Below are 24,954 nucleotides of genomic sequence, written 5' to 3' on the forward strand. Positions count from 1 at the left end.
TCCTGCGCAGTGCAGGGGGAGCGCGGCCATCCCCGAGCAGCAGCCTGAGCCGATCATGTGGCTCCTAATGAAATCCAGACCCTGGCAGAGCGATGACATAGTGCCGTGATTTGTGCTCCCATACAGACTAAACAAGCACGGGTGCTCTGCAACGTGCCGTGCTGCAGCCAGGCCAGCACAGACGCGGGGATAAATCAGGTAGCGGCGCTGCAGATGCCTCTGCCTGCCTTCCGCCGACTTGTTCTGCCTCTCCCGCTCACAGTGCTTGGATGTGAACACACTCGCACTTTCCACGAGACAAAAGAGGGATTTTCCTAAATTATGCCGACCAGAGCTTTCCAGCGCTGTCATAAAGCTTCAGGCTCTTGGATCGGCCCAGAAGCACCGGAGTTGCTGCAAGTTGTCTGCTTGCTGCTTGCATTTTGTTATGGCCAGGGACGAACTGGTGCCCTGGACCGCAAGGGAACACTGCCCCTGCTCCATGGCGTGAGCAGGAAGGGGACAGGGGGTGCTTCTGAACCAGCTGGACCTCCCCATTTTGGGTCAGGTTTCGGGATTTGGCTTTGGTGTTCCTGCCTTGCTGCTCTGGTGAACCTCTGGCTGTGCAGGGCTGAGGAGCATGGAAAGAGGAACCAGAAAGCATCTGGTGCATGGAGAAAGGGCAGAGCTGGATGCAAACAGCTGGGGAAAGGTTCTGCCATCTCGGAGAGAAGGCTTTAAGGGCTCAGGGCTTTGTGCAGCTCCAGGGCTGGTGGCACAGGGTCCCTGAGCTGCACCCTGATGGGGGCTGATGGGGACCCTGGGACACCTCCTCCCCCCCCGGGTTGTGACCTGCTGCTGGTTGAGCCACTGGGGTGTCCCAGGCCCCTTGCAATCCCTCCTCAGCACCAAACACCACCACTCCCCTCCCGGCGAGTGCTTGGAGAGAGCTTTCTATATAATCCCGGGAGCTCGCTGTCTCATGCATATTTCATTCTCATTTGAATTTCTTTTAAGAGTTTATTTTTGGTAGGGCCTGAAATAGGAAATGAATTGCTGGCAACGGGCTTGCTTTTATTGCTGCTCTCTGGCCAAGCCAAAACAAATGCGCTGTTTTCCAACCCAACGACTCCTCTTTCAGTTTTGGAAAGTGGGATGAGGTGGGAAGAACACCAATTTCACAGCGCTGGTGGAGGAGAGGAGGGCCGGGGGTCGCCCCATGCTTTGACCACATTGCCTGGTGCTGCTGGTGGGTTTTTGCTGCCCCTGCCTCTGCTCTAGCACAGCCGTGGGGCACCGGGCTCCTGCGTGCCATATGGTACAGGAGTGTCCCACCACCCTGGGCTCAGCACCACGCTCATCACTTCTGCTGGAGGCGGTGGCTGGTGGCTGCTGGGCAGCTTCTGCACCATCCCAGGAGCTCCTCCTGGCTATATCCACAGCCTCTCTTCATCCGTGTTTGCCCCAGATGTGACACTGACACCCCAAACCTCTGGCTGGTCTGTCAGGGAAGGTGGCTGCAGGAGATGCTTGGTCTTGGGAGAGCGGAAGGCTCGGTTACTTTTTTATTCCATTATTCCATGTTATTGTCCCATGTTCCAGCTTCCTCTTGTGATGGAATTCAGCTGTTCCTTTCCTTGAGGTCAAAGTCTTATGTATGTCTAAGAGAGTGGTGGGATGAGGTTAAATAAACAAGTTTATTTATGCTAAGGATGAACTTTTTAGTGGGGATCACAGCTGCAGGGGAAATTGTTTAGGGGTCCACAAATCAACAGAGTCTGAAAACCATAAAACAAGCTCCACACAGCACTGTGTATCACGTGGAGCTGTCTGTTAGCGATAACCCAGGAGCAGGAGCGGGAGGAGAGTCTGCAGGCCCCAGCAGATGCTTGGAAAAGGGACTCAGAGTCACATTCTGCAGAAAAATCAGCCCTTGGTGATGCTGAGGTGTGGCGGTGCCACATCCATCGCACTGCTGATGACCTCCAGGGCCTGGGGTGCAGACTGAAGGTGAGCCTGACCCATCTGAGCTTGAGGGATCCTACGAAGAACCTGGGGGCTGCAGATGCTAGGCTGAACAGCTTGTTCTTGGCTCCTGAGGGTGGCGAAGCGGTCGGGAAAGGCACGGGCAAAAGCTGCTGTGTCCTCCCCGCAAAGCTGCACCTCAGTGGGGTCTGGATGTGGAGCGAGGCTGCAGCCTGATGGGCAGGGGAGGCTCCTGTTGAGGCTGGAAGCTGCTGGATGGTGAGGAGCTACTGCCCCAAAGGAGCCAGACAGCAACACAGAGCACAGGCAGCGTGCAGTGGCCAGAGCTCTCCTGAGCCCTGGGATCCAACCCTGCCTTCGCCAGATAAAGTCTGACTACAAGGTGGATGGCACCTGCAGGGTACCAATGATTCTGCCCCCAAAACTGGTCTCTGCTGTGGGATATAAGCTCACACCCACAGCAAAGGGTTAGCCTGCAACAGCGGCTGCAGCAAAGAGCTGCAGAGGCACCGGGCACTGGGGGCTCCTTTGCAAAGAGAGCCCCGTGCTAGGACCAGGTCCTCCCCTCTCCCCACCGTGCCCTGCTTAGGACCATGGGGTCCTGAGCACCCGAGCGAGGCCAGGCAATGCCCGGCCCATGGGCAGCCTGGGGCACGGAGAGACGGCACCCAGGCGTGGTAGAAATACACTTTATTAGAAAAGCGCTCTGCAGAGATGCCAGGCTCTGTCGTACCAAACTCATCCGCTCGGCTCTGCTGGCTGGGCCCCCGTGAGCCGTGACGGCCTCCCTGAGCGCGGCGTCTGGCTCTGGCCATAAATAGTGCTTACCTGCTGGCTGCTCCTGGCAGAGGCAGCCCCAGGGCCGGGGGGGACATCGGTCGAAACCAGCTCGACCCCGCGCCAGGAGCAGCGTGGAGGAGGGACGGCGGCACCGGGGAGGGGGGCAGCGGCACCGGGGGCTGCGCCTCCAGGAGCGGAGAAGCTGAAGCGGCAGCGCGGGGATGTGCGAGCAGCCTGGGCACGGGGCGAGGATGTGGGGGGCACGGCCCCGGCCCTGCTCATCCCCTCGCCCCCGCCACGGCAGGGACACGAGCGGGGCCGTGGGAAGCAAGTGGCTCCGTTACTGCAGAATATACCATGGGCACGTCTAGTACAACAAGCGCTGCTTATGCGATCGATAATACTGCTAACAAAAAGGGGGTGGGGGGGAGCCCCCAGCTCCTGCCCCTGCCTGGGGAGTGGGGAGCAGGGCACAGGGTGGGTACCGGGGCAGGGGAGGAGATGGGAGTAAGGGAAAAGGAGGGTGAGGGATGAGATGGGGAAAAGAGGAGGCTGGGCGGCTCTTGCGGTGCCCCCTCTCCAGTCCAGGCCCCCAGGTGCCTGCAGACGTCCTTCCTCCTGCCCAAGCACGCCCGGTGTGGGGCAGGCTGGCATGGGGCCGGGGTGCCAGGCTCCCCGTTACTGCACCGTCTGAGCGGGCACCGCGGCTGCTTTGGGCGGCTCCAGGGTGGCTTCTCGGCTCTTCTTCCTGGGAGGCTTTTTAATGGGCGTCTTCTTGGCTGCTTGCTCGCTCTGGGGAGCCGGGTCCTGGCTGCTAACGGGGTTTTGCTTCTCTGCCCGCCTGGGCTCCCCGGCCGCTGGCTCGGCCGCAGTGGGGATCAGTTTCTGCAGGTTGGGCGAGGTGGGCAGCAGGGGCTTGCTGGCCTTCTGGCTGCCAGCAGCTGCCGAGCGCTTGGCTTTCTGCGGCGGGGTGGGCTTCTCCCGCTGGGCACCCACCCCGTTGGGCCGGGCGCTGCCCTCCCCCTTGTTGAGGCTCTGAGTCTTTTCCTTCAGCTGGGCGGCCAGCAGCGTGGCTGCCTCGGAGGCCAGGTGGGGATGGAGGGTCTCAGAGCGCGGCTTGCCGGCCCCAGGGCTGCGGGGAGCCTCCCCGCTGCGCCGCTCTGGGTGGAAGCCGCCCATCTTTTTGAAGGCGTTCTGCACCGCCCCGTTGATGTTCTCCATCTGCTCCGCGTTGGCCTTGCTCCTCTGCTTGGGCTTGGAGGGGGACTGGGGCTCCACGGTGAGGCCGGCTTTGCCTTCGGGGACCCCGGGCTCCTTGGGGTGCTTCTGCGTTCTCTCCTTGCTGCGCGTGCTGCCCTTCTCCTCCGCTTTGCTGTGCGCGCAGGCTGACGTCTCGCTGGGGCTCCTCTTCCTCTTGGCCAAGCCCTGGCTGTGCTCGGGGCTGCTGGGCAGCGTGGCCGCTTGCTCTGGGGACCGGCCGGGTGCCGGCAGCGAGTTGGACTGGTTGGAGTTGTACCGGCCGTGGATCCAGGACACCTTGGGCTTGGTGGACGGGTCGGGGGGACGGGGCTTGGTTCTCTCCGGGGACGGTGGCTTCCCGGGGCCCCCCCTGGGCTCCGCTGCCATTTCTTCCTCCTCCTTGGACTGCTTGGAGAGGCGGGCAACCCTGGCGTAGAGGGCAGCACTGGCTGAGCCCGACCCGCAGGATGAGCGCTCGCTGTCCGAGGACTTGAGCAAGGGCATTTCGCTGCTGTCGGCCTGGAAGGCTTTGACGGAGCCAGTCTCCTTCAGGAAGGTGTACTCGCCCGCCTCTTCCCCGCCGCCTGGGGCCACCAGCTTCTCTCCAGGGCTGGAGGATGTCCCCCTGTCCCTGCTGTCACCCACGCTCTCTGCGGGAGGAGAGCACAGAAAGCGTCACGCGAGGATGCGCCTGAGGAGGGGACAGGAAGGGCTGAGCACAGCAGCAATAGCAGCACAGAATGGTTCGGGTTGGAAGGGACCCTTAAAGGTCTGATCAGTTCAATCCCCTGCCATGGGCAGGGACACCTTCCACTAGGTGCTCAAAGCCTAGCTGGGCTTTGAACACTCGCAGTGATGGTGCAGCCACATCTCTGGGCACCCTGTGCCAGTGCCTCACCCCACCTTGGGATAAAAAAAAAAAAAGCATGTGCTGGTGGGACAGGGACAAAATGGGTATCCCCCAGGCCACGTCCTCCTGTCTCCATGGTCAGCCTTGCTCAGGGTCCCCAGCCTACCCCTTTTTGGGGCCAGAGCAGGAGGAGCCGGGCGCATGGCCCTCTCCAGGCACGGTGCCACCTCCCCTCCCTCATCTCCCCACGGAGCAGGAGGTGGGGTTGGAGCTGGCCCCAAAGCACCCACGGAAGTGCCGTGCCCCTCTGCTCACCTTCATGGGGGACGCAGTACACCGGCCCCTCGTCTGTAGTGTCGAATGAGGAGAAGGAGCCGCGGGAGGACCAGGACGGGGAGGGCTGCTCCACCACCGAGGGTGGCTCGATGAAGCTGCAGTTCAGGGTGTTCTCCAGGTCGTGGTGAGCCACTGCAAGGGCAGGGAAGCGGCTGTCAGTGCCTGCCCTAACACACCCCGGCTCCACTCCACCCCCGATTTGACCATGGGAATTGGGGTCCCGGCAGGATGATGGGGATGGCTTCCCAGGCACAGGGATGGCCTCGCCTTCAGGGGGTTCCAGCAGAGTGCCCACACTCTGCGACCAGGCTCCCTGCAAGGGCAGTGACAAATATCCTCCGTGCTCAGGGACAAGTGACCATGGGCAGCCTCGCTATACAATGCTCAGGGGCACTGTCCTCTTCCTGGGGACAGAAGCGAGCTGCCAGGGTTAACTGCGGGATTTCCCATTTCTGTGAATGTGAGTTTTCGAGTCTGGGAAGCAGCTGTTATTTCTCATCGATCGCATTTAAGTATTTTCACCAAAAAAAAAAAAAAAAAAAAAAGGTCAATATAAATCCTTGAGGGTGGCCAGGGGTGAGATTTTTTTTGCCCTGCCAAAGCAAACAGCAAGCCCCACGGTGCCTCCCTGCACGCCCTGCGCCCTGACCCAGACGCTTCGGCATCACCCCTGGTCACCGTGACACCCCTGGAGCTGCAGCTTCATGCAGCAGGGGAAGCCTCAGAGATGCCACAGGCAGTGCTGGGGTGACTCTCCCGAAAGCTGAGCAGTGCCAGACGCTTTCAGTGCTGCTCTCCTGCCATGGACCGGCTGGACTGTTTGATCCTTGCGACGTTCAGTGCTTTAGAATGAAGTCTTGGAGCGCCGTGAGCGCTGTCGGGATGCCCCCCCCTCAATGTTTAATGTGTCTTAGGAAGTCTGGCTGTGGAGAGGTGAGACCTACTGCACGGAGGGATGGCCCATTAAATTTACAGGAGTGGTGTATGCTCAACCGTGCACGGCTTGGGCTCTCGGAGAAGAACAAAGATGCAGCAAAATAGCAGACGGGTAAGTGCAGGACAGACAAACACGGGGGGTGAGCCATGATGTGAACGGGCCACGCTCCCCACGTGCGTCCCGGGGAGCCATCCTTCTTGTCCTCCTCCACTGTGCAAGTAAGCAAGGGGGTAGCAGAGGTGACTGTGAGCATAAGGGGGAATAAAACTGGAAGGGGACTGACCTGAAGTGTGGATGCAGTAGGGGCTGAGCCACTCGCCAACACCCGCTCAGTGCCAGCGTGGCTGGACAGGGCACCGAGCCCCGGCTGCATAAGGGGATGGAGGAGGAAGCAGCAGCAGAGAGAAACTTCAGAGCAGTTGTGCCAGAGCAAAAGCAGCAGTGGTATTTAAAGAGCAAATGGCTGAGAGAGGGGGAAGCGGCAGCTCCGACATGACTTTCCTTGTAATAAAAACCAAAAAGGGAAAATTAAAAGCAGACCGTTGGAAACAGATGAAGCACAATGCTTCCTGAGAGAAGGCGTGACAAGTCGCTGGGACTCATGGCCACGAGGCATCTCCAGGACTTGGATGAGGCAGAGGATACGGCCAAAGGAAAAGGAGGCTCTCCCTGAGCACCAGCAGCAATTGAGAGCTCAGCTGGGGGCTCCCGCCTGGCCTCTGTGAAAGCCCATCAGCGTGAAAAACACCACCAGAGCACGCCTTTGGAGCAGGGTCGGGTCTGGCCAAGGCTCATTTCCCCTCGGCAGGAATGCCACGCTGCCCCGGGTGCAGCCCAGGGATGCAGAGCAGGGTGCAGTGGTGCTGGTACCAGCCGGGAGCGCAGGCGGCTGCTGTGCTGTGCGATGCCCCTGGGGACAGCGTTTCCTGCTCTGCTCTGGCATCTGGCTCGGGGAAACTTGGCTGATAAATCAGGGGCTGACAGGAGCTGCAGAAATCCGTTCGCTTCTTGCAGGCCAAGAAGGAGCCCGTTTGCTCGCCGACACCTCCATGAGCCTGGCAGCAGGACCGGAGCGTTGATGCCACCTGCGGCACGAGTCCTGCCCCACGTCACCTGCACCCGCTGCCTTCTGTGCCTCACAAGCGGCTGCACGTGAACGAGAAGTCGTATCAGCCCTAAATGCACTCGGGGCCGTGCTGTTAGATCTCAGGATGGAGACAAAGCCGCGAGAGGCCCCACGTGAGGGCTCCCTGGAGCCTCGAGATGCGGTGCGGGTACTGCTGGCACCCCAGGTCCTTGCACCGATGCGTGCAAGGGCTGGCACCCGAGCCTCCTGCTGGCATTTAGGGCAGAAGGGTGCAGAGTGGGGCTTGGGACAGCCTCGGGACACAACCACGACCCTGGGGGAGAGTGGGCAGGCAGAAACGTGCTCCTGGGATTGCCTTGCTGAACAGCCAGAAGCCCCAAGCAGGTTTTAACGCAGTTGAGGACAAGGCTGTAGCTCACAAAGCCTGCTTAGACCAGCCAGGGAGCTGCTGCAGAGCTGAAGCTGTGGGTGAGGCCGAGGAGCAGCTTAGCAGCTACACAGGCAAAGGCAAAAGCCCTGTGTTGCATGACACAGAGCAGGCTCTGGGATTTGGGGTCAGTAAGAGTGATGCCTGCTGAGCAGGCTTTCTCTGCCTGGGCTTTTTACTGCCCGAGGAATCACCGACAGACACAGGCACCCGACGAGCCTCAGTGGGACTTGGAAAAATGCTGTCCCTGCCGAGGTGGCTCCTCTCGGCGTGTGCTCGTGCTCACAAGCAGCGATCAGCCCGGAGGGAAAACCTGGCACCGGGTGCTAGCGAACGTGTGGCAGCGACAGCTCTGCAAGGACGTGAGCAGTGACCTGGTGTCCTCGGCTTCAGACAGTGCTTATTTCACCGTGGCTTTTCCTAGGGTCCTGTGTGCCTCCACGGCTGCTCTGACACTAGGGAGGGGGTGCACCACAGCACCTCACGGACCCCCCCGCCTTGTGCTTCCCACTGGGATGGATGCTGAGGACACAGAGACATGGGGACACGTGCCACCAAGCTGTGGCATCCCCGAGGCCAGTCCCATGCTCTGTGTCACCACATGCAGATGCCACCAGCTCCCTCACCCAGGGCTCCTTGTGCTGAGCGGGGTCTAGAGACACCCAGGGCTGAGCACTGGAGGGACTGGGAGCTGTCAGCATTGACACCTCATGGGATCAGCGAGCCTCACGAGCATCTCCCAGTGCAGACTTCTTCGTCAGGGAGGCTGAGGCTGAACTATGAGGGATGGGGGCCGCCGGGCTCCCTGTTTACACAGGGCAGCTGGGTGGGAGCCAGGTGCCACGGGGCGGCTGCAGGAAACGCGCACACAGCCCCATTGAGCCCCGCGCACACAGACCCCTCTGTCCTCCTCCGAGCCCTGCCTGGCCCCTTCCACAAACACAGCCCCTGTTTTGGTTGCAGCAGGGATGTTTCCCCGGCCTCAGCACGCTCCGCTCCGGGGCAGGGCTCTGCTGCATCCCAAGGAGGGAAGGAATCCAGCCACGCTGCAGACCTGCAGCAGCTTTGGCTCAGCTTGCAGAGAAGGGGGGGAGACTTCTCCAGGATGGAGGGCATCTCCCTGCCAGCCCCCTGTGCCTGAGGGGGGCAGCTGCTCCACCGTGGGGTGCTTCAGCCCCTTGCAAAACTGGGGTGGGTTAGGATTGAAAATGCAGACAGTTTTTTTTTTACTGCAACAGGGATCATTCCTCCACGTGGGAAACTAAAAATGCACAAAACAGCTCAGCAGAGCTCCAGGCACCATCCGTTGGCAAGCAAAGACACCCAGATCCCACCTTGGGATCCAGCAGCCAAAGGCTGAGAGGGAAGGACCAAACCTCGGGGTACCCAGTGCCCTGCAGCGTGGCAGGGACCCTCAGCACAGCCAGGGACAGGCAGCTTCACCCCAAGCCCTGCAGCCCTCCTGGGGATCCCGGTGTCCCTGCTGCCCCTCAGCTCCCTACCTACAACCTTGGGCAACTTCTGGCGGCGCAGGGGGATGCGCGGGAGCTTCATGCTGATCCGGCTGAAGCGCCCACACAAGCGTCTCGGCGGCTTCTTGGCTGCTGCCGGATCCTGGTTTGCTCTGCAAGACAATGCAACAGCCCCGTCAGGGACAGTGAGGCACCAGGTGCTGGCTGCACAGGGCAGGGGGGCATCAATCACAGAGCCACTCGTTGAATCAGGAGCTCAGGGATGCTGGAAATGCAAAGGGGTTTTGGGGAAGAGACAGGACTGAGAGGGAGAGATGCAGCAGGGGAGCGCAGGAGCGCAGTCCCTGTTGGTTTTGCTTTGGAGAGATTTTGCTCAAAGTGGCTGAAGCCTGAGGCAGCTTGGAGAGGGGGCAGGGGTTGGGCATGCATTGGCACTGCTGCCAGCCACAGGCACTGCCTCACCCATGCCTGGTGCAGCCTTGTGGCACGGCCAGACCCTGCCTGAAACACCCGCAAGCTCCCAGACAAGGCTCAGAATTAGATGATTAATGCTTAAAAAAAAATATTAAAAAAAATAATAATAAAAAAAAAATTAAAAAAAAAAATCCCAACCCCAAGCAAACACGTGGCTTCTCTTTATTTGCTCTCTGGTTTTGAAGCCTCTCGGGGATGAGCTTCCATGCAATTATCTGCAGCCACAGGAGCAAGAGGCTCAGCGTGTCAATGCCACTCAACCTGTGCAGTCTCCCTGCTGCGGGACCCGGCCACCGCTGTCCTCTGCGGCACCGCCACTATGGGCTGCTCGGGGACAGGACACGGCAGTCACCGAACGGGATCCAGCACCCCGCACAGGGAGAGAAAACTATTTGTAGCCACTTCCCATGCAATACTTCTCCAAGTATTGCTTGCTGCAGTTGTGAAGTGGCTCCTTTTATCTGCGGCGTAATGACACGCAGCCCGCAGGCTCTCCAAACCAGATGTGCCAGGCTGGAGCTGAGCTGGCACAGCTGCAAGCTGAGGCTTTCCGGAAAAATCCCGTGCAGTGGCTGGCAGCACCAGGGGAGGCTTTCTTGCTGCTGGAGGAGCTCCCCGAGCCCCTTCCTCCCTCGCCCAGCGGTGCAAACCTTCTCCCCAAAAGGGACCCTTCCCTGTTCCCATCCCTGCCCCCGTAGCAGGGACTGGGGGGCTGGCTTCACCCCGTGGACCACCCGGGAGGTTGATGTCTGGGATTCTGGGTTTCCCTTTGCAGGGTGGCTCTAACCCACAGAGACTCAGGGAGATCTCAGCGAAGTGATGGCCAGTGAGTGGGACACAAAGCCAGGGGCCACCCCAGGAGCGCAGGGAAGGGGGTCCTCCTGCCCCCACCCCATGCCTTCTTCTCCCTATCCTCACGAGGACGGGAAACCAGCCTGGGTTTTCCTTCCCATTTTTCCCTTTGCCTGCCAGCATCCACTTACAAAACAAAACAAAACAAAACAAAACAAAACAAAACAAAACAGCCAATGCTGGCACACCAAAGGGATTGAAGAAACGCTCCGTGGAATGCAGTGGGCACCTCAGGAGCTGCTACCAGGGTCCTGCACCTCCGCACCCACTTGGGGGTCACCGTGAAGACCCCAAGGAACAGCACCGGGCCCCCGTGCTGCCCGCATCCCAACACTCACCCGCGGGCTTCGTCCTTCTTGCGGCAGACACAGCAGCAGCAGAGCAGCGAGAGCAGGAGGATGAGCAGCAGCGCCAGGAGGGCCCCTGCCCCGATCACCCCCATCCGCTGGTTGGCCTCTGCAAGACAGGAGCAGGCTCAGCCGGGAGCTGCCCGGGGGCCCTGCCACCCGCACCCAGTGACACTCACCCATGTGGCAGGCGCCCGTCAGAGGGTCACACGTGCCGTCGTGGCAGCTGCAGGCTTCGGCACAGTTGGCTCCGTAGTGGCCGAGCGGGCAGGTGAGGTTACAGCTGGGGAGAGGGCACGGAGTGAGTGAGCGCGCTGCAGGTGCAGCATCCCGGGGATGCTCCCTTCCTCTCTCTATCCTAAACCCTCAGGTTCTGGGAAAAGCGGGGGGCACCGCTCCGGGCTGCTCCAACACGGAATCCCCCTGGGGACCCTGCGATCCCCACTGCGGCAGGACCCCGGTGCATCACAGCCACCTTGGCGTGTCCCCGGGTTTGCTCTCGCTGCCTCTGCTCTCCACGTGGCCAAAGAGTCCTCCCCATCCCTGCGTGCTTTGCAAGGCTTTGCAACGAGGCTCATGGCACAGCGGTTATAGAAGTGTCCCTAACCCCTCGGTCACATCCGACACCAGCCCAGCAGCCCTGAGGCAGCCCCGAGCATCCCGTGCCAGGTTTTTCCAGCTCAGCTCTGCGGTGACGTGGCCGTGGCACCCTGCGGGCCGCCCCGTGCTGCCCCAGAGCATGTGCAGCGCGGAGCCCTTCCCCCGCAGCCCACGAGCTTGGAAAGCTCCCAGCTCGCTTTATTTACAGAAAGGAAAACAACTGATCGGTCTAAGCAAAGAGCCACAGCTTCTGCCTCACCAGGGTGAACCCTCCTGGGTCAGCATCAAACCTCCTTGCGCAAAGCAGCCTCCCCGGGGGCTCTCACCAAGGTGAGGAGCACACACAGGTGTAGGCACCTTCTCACAGACACCGGGGCTTGAGCACAGAAAATACAAGCTGGGCACACACTGACGGAGCCAGGGCTCAGGGTGCCACATAGCTCTCTGGCAGGGTGGGACCCATGGGACCCGTCCTGCCCTGCATCCTGTCCCCAAAGCTCTGGGGACAATGACAGTACAAGGTGTTTTATATCTCATTTTATTTTTTTCCTTCTCTCCCCTCCTATCATACTTCACTCTAGGCATCCTTTTTGAACAAAGCACGTTCAGAATAAAATAAATTAAAAAAAAAATAATCAGCCCAGCCCAGCCATGTGGCTGCAAGGCACCGAGATGACCCCACGGCTGGTGGGACAGGCGCCGCACTGTGGCACCAGGGTGATTTCGGGCAGGCTGCTGGCACCGCTGGGCACTGACCCCATCGCCAGCTGTTCCCAGGTGGCAGAAGCCACGCTCCAGCCCGCTCACACGTCCCGCAGCTCAGCCCATTTCATGCTACTCCAACTTTCAAAGCGCTGCCCCAGCCGAGCCTCGTGCCTGCAGCGTTTGGAATGGGTGCTGAGCCCCCGCAGATGCTCCCAGCAGCTGTTCCACCGCAGCAGCCACGGGGCAGGACACGGCGATGGGTGCAGGGATATTTCCAGGGCAGCCCAGCTGGATCCACATTTCTGCCCCAGGCTAAAAGATTTTGGGAAAGCACAGGAGGCTATTTTTTTTTTTTTCCAAGAGGGTCCAGACACCTCCAGGAATGATGCAGAGCAGGTAGACTTTGTGCACACCACAGGTGTCTCAGCAGCCTGTCCTTTAGCACCCTCCCTTCATGGTGAGGACACACTCCTTGCCTTTTCAGGCAGCATTTCTGTTCCACATTGGAAGAAAGCGAAGGGTTGAGCACTCACTGGGACAGGACCCGCAGTGAGAGAAAAGGGGAAGGGGCTGGAGGGCTTCGGGCTCCTTCTGGGGGGGGTGAGAAAGCCCCCGGTGCAAGCTGCTGCTCGGAGCATGAGCACCGGCCACAACCCATGAGGGTATTTGGTAGTCTGAGATGACAGAAAAGGTTTTTTTTCTCTCTTTTTAGTTAGAAATCCCACCCTGAACTTAAAAAGAAAAAAAAAAGTTTTATCAAAGTCGTTTGTTTTTGCCAAATGGCTACTTCTTAAAGCAAAACCCTTTGGCCAAGAAACCCACCCAGCTGCTCAGGGAGAGGTACGCATCCGAGCAGGGCTCTCGGGAGGGCTCTGCAGCACTCCGAGGTGCTTGAACGAGGTGTCGGTGTCACTGCCCAACAGCTGCTTTTATCTCATCACAACCAGGGACAGCAGCAGCCCCGCCAGCACCTTGTTTTGCTTCCCAAACTGCAGCTTTCCCGTGCCGATACCACAGCTCAGCAAGAACACGCTCCGTGCTTGCTGCACCAAGGCGTGGGCTGCAGCTCACTTACTACGTGCCATGGGATCCGGCGCGGCACAGGCACCTGCCCGTCTCGAAGTGGCACTCGCCGTTGACGCAGTCGCTGCAGACGAAGGCGCAGTTCTCCCCGTACGTCCCATTGCGGCACTTGGTTTCGCACCTACGGGTGGCGAGGGCAGGCAGCTGGAGCACCGGGGAGGGAGGTTTCCTGCAGCCTCCCCCCATGTCCCCCATGCCACCCTGCCTGCTCCTTGCAAGGAGGTGAGACTTCAGCCCTAGACCCGACCCCAGGCAAAGAGACTCCATGAAAGCTTCAGAGCCAAGCCCTGTGAGCTCCCACTTTTAGGTGGGGTCACCACAGGCTTCCTGTGGTCCCACAGCCGTGCCAGCAGGCTCCCACCCTTGCCACCCTCTTCTGGCTGCACAGACCTGCCTGCCCACCCCATATCCCCACTCAGAGAGCAGCGGGGATGCTTGTGCTGCTCCAGCACAATGCCAGCACTCGGTGAGGACCGACTCCACCGCCTGGCACTCACCGGTCACCGATCCAGCCGGGGTTGCAGTGCGAGCACTTGCCATTGATGTGGTTGCAGGTGTGGCCATCCTTGCAGGGGGGACAGACCTTCTCGCAGCCCTCCCCGTAGAAGCCAGCTGAGCAGGGCTGGTCGCACTTGGTGCCGTTCCACCCTGCCTCGCAGGTCAGGCAGCGCCCATCCGCCACGGTGCAGGGCTGCAGGCTCTTGCACTGCCCACAGCTGCAACGGCCAAGGGAGACTCCATCACGGCATGCAGCATCCCCAGGGCACCCCGGGACCCCCCAAAACCCCCTTTCCACCCCTCCCCGGACCAGCGGGGTCCCAAAACTCACCGCCGCCGGCAGCCTTGGCCGTAGAAACCAGCGGGGCAGGGCTCACGGCAGTATTTGCCCCGGTACCCCGGCTCGCACGTGCAGGTTCCATCCACCTGGTTGCATTTCCCCTTGTAGCACTGGCAGTAGCGGTCGCAGCGGGGCCCGAACGTCCGCTCACGGCACTGGCAGCGCCCCGTGAACTGCTCGCAGGGCGAGTTGTTGCAGGAGCACTGGTTGTTGCAGCCGCGGCCCCACCAGCCCGGTTGGCACAGGCAGTTCCCAGTCTGCTGGTCGCACTGGGAGTTGTGGCTGCAGTAGCAGGAGCTGGAGCACTGGGGGCCCCACCAGTTCGGCTCGCAGGTGCACTTGCCCGTCTTCTGGTCGCACTTGCCGTGCTTGCAGAGGCAGACGTTCTCACACTTGGGGCCCCAGCGGTTGGGGTTGCAGGTGCACTGGCCCGTCACGTCCTCGCACTGCCCGTTGGGGTGGCAGCTGCACATCTCCTTGCAGTCAGGGCCCCAAAATTGCCGGGGACACTCTGCGAGCAGCGCACAGACAGCAGAGTCGTCAGCCTCGGCGGCAGCGCACAGCCCCGCGCAGCCGCGGGACAAACCCGGCCACGGGGCACCAGCAGAAAACCCCATCCTGAACAGTGTCTCCTGGCCACCATCCCCTCACCTCCCAGTGCATTTTGGGTGTCACCCACCCAAAGGGACGCTGCCCTGGGCACACAGCCAGGGGGGGACCAGCAAGGGCACAGCGGGAGCACTGGCAGCCCGTGCCGTGTTCTGCTCCGCAATCACCCTAGGACGATCCAGCTCTTTTGTCCCCAGGGCCACCCCAGGTGACACCACCGGTGCCGCTGATACTCACTGGTGTCACAGTTGGCCCCGAAGTAGCCATGGCGGCAGCGGCACTCGCCGGGTCTCACGCACACCTCATTCTCCTTGCAGGTGAAGTTTCCTTCGCAGACGGCTGGACCGATAACAGCAAGCGTGAGGGCATGGCACGGGCACAGCGACAGCCCCTGCTGGCCTCAGGCACCAAGTGACACCAAGGCTTGCCCCTGCTGTCCCTGTCCCCTACCCTGTGGAGCAGGGGACAGGGAGCACAGCATGGTGGTGGCACTCCGAGGGCTGCAGAGCTGTGACACTGCACCAAGTGTCCTAGCAGGGCCCTGGCTGGGCAGGCTGGTTGGGGCCACCACCAGAAAGATGCCACCAGCCCCCTGCCACCGTCCTCAAGCTCCATCCCTGCCACCGGCTTCCTGCCACCCAGCTCAGCCCCGTTCTTGCTGCTGCCCAGCTCCAGCATCCCGCACCCGGCTCCACATCCCCAGCAGAGCCTGCTGCAGGTGGGATGCGGGACGTGGGGTAGGGGGGTTGCAGGCAGCCACCGGCAGAGGACACCCCCTCCCCGTCCTCCCCGCAGACTGCAGCGGGGACACTGCCACCCCTGTGCCTTGCTCCCCAGCAGGGCAGGTCCGCAGCCCCCCAAAACCTGCAGAAGTCCCTCTCCTGTCAAGGGGAGTGGGTGCTGGGGGCAGGGGCAGGATGCGCTGCGGTCTCCCCGTGCCAGCAGGCATGGGCAGAGACCCCCATCGCCCTGACAGAGCTTCCTCAGCCAGTGGAGAGGGAGAGCAGAGAACCCGCACAATCCGCCTTACCTGGCAGTTCTTAGACCTACGGTGATGGATACTATAGAAAACCCTAAAATAGACAGATTAAACAGGTTAGGAGAAGTGAGTCTAACGGTTAGAACAGGTCGTGGGGAAAAGGGGGAAGAGGAGACGGGGGACAGTTTGCTGCGGGACCGTCCTCCCGCTGCCATCCGGGGAGACCCCATCTCCTTCTCCCTGTGTCCCATCCGCCAAGTGCAGGCACCGGCCGCATGCAGCGAGCGGTTACGGGGCGCGTGCAGGGTGAGTTAGTCGGTTACGTGGTCTGCAAACCACTGGCTCCCCGGGCCAGCATGCACGGCTCTGACTGCAGCACCAGGGCAAAAGGGGGAGTGCTGCGGCCAGCCAAAACCGTGGGGAAGAACACGGCATCCCCCAAACCTCCTGTGTGGCGATGTTGCAGAAGGCTGACGGCTTGCAGCAGCCCTGCGCCCACAGCAGGCTCACCGCAGCCCACGGTGGGAGCTGTGATGCCAGGCATGGTCCTGGCTGCCAGCTGGTGGGCTCGGTGGCACCAGTGCTGGCAGGGACTCTCTGCACCTCATCCTCTTCCTCTGCCAGCAGCCCTGGCTCCAGCACCTGAGGGAGCCTCGCTTGTCCCGTGTCCCTCCATGGTCAGCTCAGCCCTTGGGGACACTTTGTGGACCCTTGCATCCCAGAGCTGCACCCCAGCTTGGGGACAACACTCCTGCAGACCCTGCTGGGGGACGGCACCCAGGGGATAGCACCATGGGGACAAGGGCAGCCCGGAGCCGGGCACTCGCTGCCTGCTGGCACAAGATGAGCTGGGGGCAGGCTCCGAGCGCTGCACAGCTCCAGAGCCCCCAGGCATGGCCAGGAGGACTCAAAAGTCTGGGGGCCTGATGCAAAGGTCAGGCAGACCAGCAGCATCTAACAAGCCAAAATGCTGGGGCTTACCTATCAAACACTCGCTTCCTTGTTGCCTCCATCCCGAACAGCACACGAGCACCGAGGAGCTGCAGGAAACAAACACAAGTGATTAGGATCCCCCGGACAGCCTCTGTCCCTCCTGGAAACCTGATGAGAGCACCAGCCTGTAGGTGACACCACCACATCCTTCTCAGGCATGGAGAGCCACCATCTCATCCTCTGCTGTGCAGATGCTTGGCAAGGGGCACAAAAACTTCACCTTCAAATGTTGCCAGCTAAAAACAAACAAAAAGATCTCCCCCAAACCTGGGAAAAAGGTCCTGGGCAGAAACACCAGCTCTGCCCCATGGGTCTAGCCAAGCTTCCAGAGGTGCTTGGATGTGAAGGATGCTCTGCCTGGTCCCACAGCCCCCATTCTGGTGCTGCTTCTCTCCCCACCCAGCCCCGGCAGCAGGTTTCATTGCTGGAAAGCGAGGAGCTCCTGCAAACCTCCTTGCTCTGGGAGAGTTTCTTACAACCCGGCTTGTTTTAGGATTAGCATAGGAGGCAGATCCTCAGAGCAGCTCTGCCTGCGTGCATCCTGCTGCCCTCTGCACCGGGCTCCCCAGGGACGTGTGGCACGGGGGGCCCAGCACAGGCTGGGTCAGACCCTCGCTGCTCCCCAGGCAGCCCCACGTGCCCTGCACACAGAAAACATCAGATCACGTTACTGCCAGCCAAGATTTAAAGGACAGAGTAAGCTGAACATATGCCTTCACCGAGACACTGGAAAATAATATTTAGGAGGAAGAAAAGCCCAGGCAAAGCAAGGGGCGACCACGAGTACCTAGAGATGGGTTCACTGCTCAGTGGCCTCGGTGTCTTGGCAGCCTGGGGATGGCATCTGGCATCCCAAAGGTGGCCAAGGCACAAGATGGCTGTGGACCCCAGTGATTGGAGCACAGACAGCTCCTGGGGGACATCCTGGCCTGGCGCAGCTTTGCGCACGCAACGACTTCTCCCATTTCCTGAGGTTTTCACACCAGCAGTGACATATTACAGCAGGGCACGGCTGGGGATACCTGCAGCACTTGCAAGCCTGGGGCTCCAGCTGTGCCAGCTTTCTGAGCATCATTAAATGTTGCTTGCTCAGCCCCACGTAGGAGCCCATCAGTACCGCCAGCTGCTCCACGGAGGCTGGGACAGGTTCCCGAGCCTTGGGTATCCAAGTGCACGGCCCTCATGTCAGACCCCTGGTGTCCCCAGGTCTCAGAGCACAACGCAGCAGCTGCATCAGCTAAAATGTTTTTGGTAGAGGCCTGACCCAATGCAATGCAGGGACAGGGGCTCAGAGCGCTCTTGGAGGTGCAGAGATGTCTGCAAGGGATGCCATCCGAGGTGGAGGCTTGAGTCTAGCCAGGGCTGCTATTTCCAAGCCTCCTGTGGTGGGCAGTACACATTGATGCAACTCAGGTATAGGGAAGACACGTGGAAAAGGTGCTCCCTGTCCCCAGAACCAGCAAGGGGCCACCATACTGGGGTTACTGGGAACATGGGCGATCCTGGTGGAAGCCCCATGCACCTCGGCCAGCGCTCAGCGTGAGCCACCCAGTCCCTGCTGGAGGTGGAAGCGACCCTGGAGGTTTAGGAGCAGGCCAAAAGCACGCTGCAGTCGAGGGAAACTTTTGCTCGGGTTGGTCCAGCAATGAACGACAGAGCCTGGAATGTGTTTTTTTTTTTTTTTCTTTCCTTTTTTTTTTCTTTTTTTTTTTTTTTTTCCCTTTATATGTAACAAATGCAGAAGAGGAGGAGGAGACAGCAAGGAAGTATTCGCTCTAAACCCAGCGTAGTCACAGGACCGCGTCTGGCTGCCAGAATGAGTTGTCCCAGGCTGGTGGGGCTGAGGGCAGCCCCCAGCAAAACCCATGCAAGGCAGAGGCTGAGCTCAGCCCCCCGAGCCAGGCAACGACAAGCCCTGCGCGGGCAGCACCGCACGCGGACGCAGGAGCACCGCGTCCGCCTTGTGCAGAGGATGTTGAAAAATTGGACAGGAGGCAGAAAGGAACCACAAAAATGATTCAGGGCCTGGAAAAAATGCCTTGCAGCTGGAGACCAAAATAGCTCCATCTATTTAGTCCGTCAAAGAGATTACACGGCGCTGCGATTGCAGCGGGCTCGTCGCTCTCCGCGGGGACCTCGGGGCTCGAGCAGGGTCTCTGCCCCCGGCGGGAGCAGCAGCGTGGGGCTGAGCATGCAAGGAGAGGTGGTGGGGGCATTACCCAAAGCAACTCCCCAGGGACCGGGTGGGCCCGAGGCGAGATTCTTCCCTACAAGACGGCCCTGAGCGAGCTACTGGGCTCTGCTCCAGCACAACAGGCTGAAATTCATCGTGCTGTGATAGACAGGAGCGGGTCTGACCAGGGATTGTCCTGCCCTACACTTCGCTGCCTTTAGAAATCCAGTATCTGGTGTTTTTTCTAGTGAAAACAGTTTCAAGTCCACAAGGGGAAACTCCCCACTAGGGAAATCCCCACTGCCCTCCCCTTCCTCCCCGTGCGCACCCCAAAGCTCCTCGCTTCCCCCCTCCTGCCACAGGGAGCCCTCCAAGAACCCGCAGCCACTTGGGCACCTCCGGCAACCCAGTTGCATCCTTGGATGCACCAAAACACCTGGGGAGGCCCTGGCCAGGCAGCCCCCAGCGCCCTGAACTGACACCGAAGCCAGGCAGCAGCAGGGAAGACGCCTCCCTCTGCCACGAGCAGGACCCCGACCCCGCCAGCCGCAACCCATCCCGCACCCCACCCCCAGGATTACAGCCTGTCCTTTAACAGATAGCTAATCTCTCCTTCGCTGTGCCTGGCCGTGGTATCCAACACCTCCGTGCTGAGCCTCCCCTCATTTATCAGCTGCTCCGACAGCAAATAAATACGCTCGTGTTTCACAGCTCCAGTTCCCTCCCCACACGCTCAGCATCCCTCGCCTGCACGGCACAGCATGGATGGGTCATGGAGTGCCAGGACGGTGCTGGGACCAGTGCTTGGCCCCAAGGATGCCCTTGGACCTGCTGCCTCTCCCAGGGCATTCCTGCTTCTGTGTGAAGCAGCCGGGACTCCTCCTGCTGAGCACCGTGGCTCCGCTGCCCGGTTTCAGCCTTTCTCTCTCTGTTTTATTTCTTCCCTTGAGGAAGGGCAAAAAGGTCCCTCTGGTTCCAAGCGTGGCTACCCTGCAGCACACCCACAGCCCTACGGTTTCAACGGGGTGAGGAGAGGTAGACGGGACGTGGCACTGGGTATCTGGTGTTCCCAGTGCAGCCCTCAGACTGGATCCAGCACCGTGCTGGTGGCAGATGACCTGAACCCATAGGTTATCGGGATGTGTTTCCGAAATGTGCCTCATGGCTTTGTCTCCTCTGAAGGGGGTTCAGTCCCTGTGCCCCACAACTGCTCAAAGCAGGACAACTGAGACATTTATTTAAAAACTTGCTCCTGACCCAAACTGACGTACCAGCACAGGCATGCCCTGAGCAAGCAAGTGCTCTGGGCTTCATTATATTTTTCCTTTCCTCAAAGTGCTGTAAATGCTGGGAAAAGGAAGAAGACGTTGCCTGTGAGATGTGGCTGGCTCACGGGGATTTCACTGACGCAGAGGAAAAGGAGCGCAGATGGAGGCAGAGCCAGGGCTGCCCCTGCTCTCTGGGACACAGCTGCATCCCACTGAGCATCCCGCATCATGCTGAGCATCAGCAGGGATCAGGAGCTGCAAATCCCAAAGCCCAGAGCACCACTGCCACCTCCCCCAGCCAAACCAGTGCTTGCACAACGCTGCCCAAACTGGGGAGGAACACATCACCCTGACACTGAGCCCCCTTTTTCTGTTACCCACCACTCGGTGCCACCCTGTGCAGCATTGCCAGGCCCTAGACAGGCTCATCCACGGTGGACTGGGACATCCCTGCAGCTCCCCGACCTGACTCCTGCCAGAAACCACCAGCCTTGAGGTGCAGGCACAGACAGGTAATGCCTCGGCGCAGTTGTGGGAGCCTGTGTGAAAGGAAACCCTTTGCATAGAGAATGAAATGAAAAAAAAAAATAAAAATCAAAGGAGAGTTTTGGAGAGAGGAGGACAAGGTAAAGGAATTTCCATGTATACAGGGCTTGCTCTCAACAGCCCTGCACCCCTGCATCTCAAGCTACAGGGAGAGTCACGTTGAAAGTTAACAGCTTACAAAAGGGCTTCAAATTTAAGAGGAGCAGTCACATTTGGTACACAAAACCAAGTCGCTCCAAAACACTTTTCTCCTGCCCTCAGTGACTCTTTGAGTCGCTACCCACTAGCCAGGTCTCCGGAGCTTGCAGTGGGATGCTGAAGTAGAACCCCCAGCGCCGAGGGGTGCCTGGACACACTCGGCAGAGCCCGGCACTCGCACAACCACCCAGAGAAACGCGTGGCAAGGAGTCAAAGCAGCAGCTTGAATGAATTCAAATGCCTAGGAAAGCTGAGCTGGGGGAGGGGGGAAAATTGGACACCAAAACCCGGTGGCTCGGTGTGCAGGCTGACTCGGGCACCTCTCCAAGCGTCGCCTGGAACCGCTGCTCCCAGCTCTGTGTATGCGGTAGGACCTGCATCACCTGCCTCAGGTCTCCAGGGCCACCAAGCTGCGTTGGGATGGGGACATCGTGTGCTGCAGGCTGCCCTGGCTCTGTGTCCTGCACAGCACTGGGGGAAGAGGATGCACACAGCTTGTGCACACATGAGCACCAGCCCCAGGATGCTGGGAACTGAGGGATCACTGCTCGCCGCCCCTCTGCTGGGGGCAAGTTTTGTAGGGTACCGGCCTCAGGGGTCACGGGCATCTGAGGAAGGCCCGCTGAGAGACCCATCGAATCCCCCTGCTGAATAACAGCACGGGGCTGGGAGCTGCGGCCGCGCTGGCTTGTGAAAAAGCCTCCTTAGGAAACTCGGCCTGTAATCTGAGGAGGGGGCACCAGCGCCCTGCGGCCCTGCTGAATGGAGCCATTATGCGGGCCCTTCTAGCTCGCAGCACATGTTTTCCTTGTGGACTCGCCTGACCTCACAAGCGAGATGTAAAGGTGCATTTATTGCCGGGGCCCCCCATAAAGGGCAGGGCCTGGGGATCCTGCTCCTCTCGCAGGATGGAGCAGCTTTGGGCACTCTTCCCCCTTTGCTACTAGGGTCAGCACCAAGCCCGAGCATTGCAAAGCTCGGCCCCAGGTGATGCTCTGTAGAGCGACCCGTGGTGTCCACGGTATGCGGAGCACAGTGGGAGCAGGGAAGAGGCAGTGCCAGCCCCAGGACTCTGCCTGTGGCCGAGCAAGCAGGATGAAACCTCCGGGGAGAGCCAGGCGGTGCCAGAGCCCACTTTCCAAAGCCAAACCTGAGTGTCCCGGAGCTGCCAACGCACCCACCCCGAGCACCAAGGGGCAGCTCCACCGGGACGCCCGCAGCATCCCGCATCCTGCCAGCAGCACCAGGCCCGGGGTGGGGACACCCTGCGGTGCTCTCCACCCCCTGCAACACTCAGCACCGGCTCCCCACGGCAGGACCGACCCCGGGACACCCAGAACCGTCCCCCCCGCGCTCGGACCGTGCTCGTCGCCCCTTCCCCTCCACCTCCCGGCGGAAGCTTGGGAAGGCTCCGGGGACCGGGGCTCGCCCGGCGGAGAGGAGCGGTCCCCTCGCAGCGCCCCGCAGCGCCCCGCGGCCCGGCACTACCCCTCGGGGGGGGCTCCCGCTGCCCCCTCCCCACCTGCCCCGCCGCCCGCCGCTCCTACCCGCCGGCCCTGCAGACGTTCCTGCCTCGGGGGCTCAGCTCCTGCGCGGCTCCGCAGCTCAGCACCAGCAGCAGCAGCAGCAGCGCAGCTCCAGCTCCATCTCGGGCGCGGCGCAGCGGCCGCAACCCACGGGCCTCCATGGCCGTCGGTGCTGCGGAACCCGACCCAGCCCGGCCCGGCTCGGCCCGGGGGGGAGTGGGGAGAGATGTCCCGGCTACGCTTGTGCCCGGTGCCGCCCTGCCCTGCCCTGCCCTGCCCTGCCCTGCCTTGCCCTGCCCTGGCCGCAGCTCGGGCAGGCGGAAGCTTCACTGCGAGCTCCGCGCCGCCGCCTCCCCCGCGCCCCTCTCGGCGGCGGCAGGAGGGGCCCCGCCGCCAGCCAGGAAATTCCGCATTGGTTCCCCTGACGGCGGGCCAGGCTCCGGGGGCCGCCGCCGCCGCCGCCTTCTCAGCGCCCGCCGCGGGGCAGAACCGCCCCGGGGCCGGCCCCGCGCCCCGACGGCGCCGGAGGTGCGGGCTGCGAGCTCCGCCGAGCCGGCAGCGGGGGTCTCCGATGGGGAGAGGCTGCGGAGTTCTCTGCCCCTCTCCCTGCTCGGCCCGGGGGTCCAGCTTTGGCCGGCTCTGGCTCGCCTCGGGGCCGGCACAGCCCCAAGGTCCCGTGTCTCCGGCCGTCGGTGGTTGTCCCCGGGGTTCGGCAGCCCCCCGTGCTCAGTGCCCCCCAAGGCAGCTTGTTGGCTGCCCCGCGGGAGCCAAGCGGTGTCTGCAGGGCCTAGGTGGCCACTCGTTAACCCGCTGCAAGAATAAAACCAGGAACCCGGGGGACACGCAGGCACTTGTAGCATTTACACCCCTGGCATGGATGGGGGAACACCCCGGCCACCTGCCACAAGGCAGCACAAACACAGGTTGTAGCAGCACGCTTGTTGCACGGCATCACTTGATGATCCAGCAGTGCTGTTGCTCTCTGCGAGCTCAGCTTCCCAGGGAGTCAAATCAATTTCTTCGGTTTAATCACTGCATCAGTCTCCTGCTGAGTGCTGGTTGTGTCCGAGGGGCTGTGTAATGGTGTATGGACTGTGTACATCTGCAGAGCTGGGTGTAAGGACTATGCACCTACAGTGTTTCCCCACGCAGGGAATGGATCCCCTGTAGATGAGGCATGGGTTGGGCAGCATCCTTCAGGTGAGGATTAGGGAGTCACCAAACAAAGGGTGGATGAAGAGTTTCTCGCCACCAACCTCCTCTGATGTCTGTGGTTCATGGGACTGATGTGCATGGAAGGTTTCTGTCCTGTTCAAGTCCACACAGACAGAAGTTCCCAACAGGGAAATCCCTGGTGGTTTTACCAGTGGAAACCATGCTCTTAGACAGTTAAATCCCAATAAACGTGGGGGGCACAATTCTTGAGCAACACTCAGCTCCCTCCTGCTCTCTCCATCCATCTGTCCAGAAACTATCTCCCATCTCCCTGGTGGTTACCTGGTATGTCCCACCGACTTTCCTTCCTAGACATTAGTTTTCAAACAGGCTGGTGATCATCGCACATCCCTCCCTCTCCCCTCTTTGCCATCCTCTCCTCTTTCATGTGCCCCCATTCCCGTTCCCACGCTGTGTTGCTGGGCTCCAGTATCTCTTGCCTGGGCGACTCTGCCACCACGTCCAGCTGCCCCAGCTGCCCCATCCTGCGGGCAGGGTCTGTCTGGTGGCACCCAGCACCGCCTGGCACTTGGTCCCCTTGACCAGGCAGGAGTGCTGAGACAGCAGTGGTCTGGCCATGCCGAGGCACAAGGGACTCCCTCAGGACGAATGCTCTGCACCGAGTGAGCTCAGCATCACCTCCTGTCTGGGAGAAAGGACTGGGGAGGGGGGCTTGCTCCAGAAAAGGGTGGTCAAGGGGCGCACAGATCCATGAAGCCACTGGCACAGAGGCTGCACCGTCTGCTCATTCACTTCTCCTTGTCTTGTGAAGCTCCAAGGGATGAGCTTGTGAAGCTCCGGACACTGCTCCGTGCTTCCTGAGGGGTGCAGGGGGGCTCATGCTGCCCCCCAGGCTTGGCTGCTAATGTGCCCAGCCCAGCCCGTGGCACCGCCAGCTGTGCTGCAGCAGGAAGCTGGGCTTGGCAGCCCCCTGCCTGCCCTGGCAGCCTGCCCCCCCTGGAGCTTCAGCCTCGCTCCGGCTGTTTCCATGGCTGGGATTCCCTTCCTATCTGCTCTCTCCATTACCTCTGCTCTGTGCCGAGCGGGGCTGGTGCTCCCTGGCCCCGCTCCTGACAAGCCAAAGGAGACACTCACCGCCACGCATTTTCCACGCTGTTGCTTCGTGCATGGATGTGTTTACTTTTTGGCTCTTTACTTGGCTTCCATGAAGAGCTTTCTCTCCTCTTCCAGGCAGAATGTCCTGTGCTGCTCCATTTTTACCAGGTCTAACCAAAGCCAGGGGAGAGCAGCCTTTTCTCAACAGTGTGGCTCACCTCTGCATGGGGGATAAGCCTGTCCCTTGGCCAGGAGCCTGGGGCTGGAGAAGCTGCTGAGGATGCTGCAGGGAGGGGGAGGATTCACAGTGTGCTGGGGACAGCTTGGGCTGGGCTGGCTCGTACTGCCCGACCGGGCAGGAAGAGTTTTGCAGGCATGGGGGGATTGCACGTCCCATGG

General features: G+C 60.8%; 1 protein-coding gene across 4 annotated transcripts; it reads right to left on the bottom strand.

Moving 5' to 3' along the window:
* Positions 1-1,021: 1,021 nt before the first annotated feature.
* On the bottom strand, positions 1,022-22,618 carry SCARF2 (scavenger receptor class F member 2). Of its 4 annotated transcripts, XM_082774442.1 has the most exons (12): positions 22,306-22,377; positions 16,562-16,620; positions 15,632-15,674; positions 14,839-14,940; positions 13,984-14,503; positions 13,652-13,870; positions 13,147-13,275; positions 10,946-11,049; positions 10,758-10,875; positions 9,124-9,245; positions 5,150-5,302; positions 1,022-4,634 (listed from the first exon to the last, which is right to left on the bottom strand). In XM_082774442.1, the coding sequence occupies exons 5-12, from the start codon at positions 14,463-14,465 to the stop codon at positions 3,424-3,426; spliced, it is 2,538 nt and encodes an 845-aa protein (XP_082630568.1). In that variant the 5' UTR covers positions 14,466-14,503; positions 14,839-14,940; positions 15,632-15,674; positions 16,562-16,620; positions 22,306-22,377; the 3' UTR covers positions 1,022-3,423. The 4 variants fall into 4 exon arrangements, with proteins under 4 accessions (XP_082630568.1, XP_082630566.1, XP_082630565.1 ...); XM_082774440.1 differs by lacking the exon at positions 15,632-15,674 and having other exon boundaries at positions 13,180-13,275; positions 22,306-22,618; XM_082774439.1 differs by lacking the exon at positions 15,632-15,674 and having other exon boundaries at positions 22,306-22,618.
* Positions 22,619-24,954: the final 2,336 nt, after the last annotated feature.

The sequence above is a fragment of the Aythya marila genome (assembly GCF_965140915.1).
Source record: "Aythya marila genome assembly, chromosome: 17".
NCBI lineage: Eukaryota > Metazoa > Chordata > Aves > Anseriformes > Anatidae > Aythya > Aythya marila.

Coding starts and splice junctions, on each gene's coding strand:
- SCARF2 (XM_082774439.1), bottom strand. CDS start 22,445: ATGGAGGCCCGTGGGTTGCGGCCGCTGCGCCGCGCCCGAGATGGAGCT. Junction 16,621..22,305: donor AACGTCTGCAGGGCCGGCGG/GTAGGAGCGGCG, acceptor TGTTTCCTGCAG/CTCCTCGGTGCTCGTGTGCT. Junction 11,050..13,146: donor GCCGGATCCCATGGCACGTA/GTAAGTGAGCTG, acceptor CCCTCTCCCCAG/CTGTAACCTCACCTGCCCGC.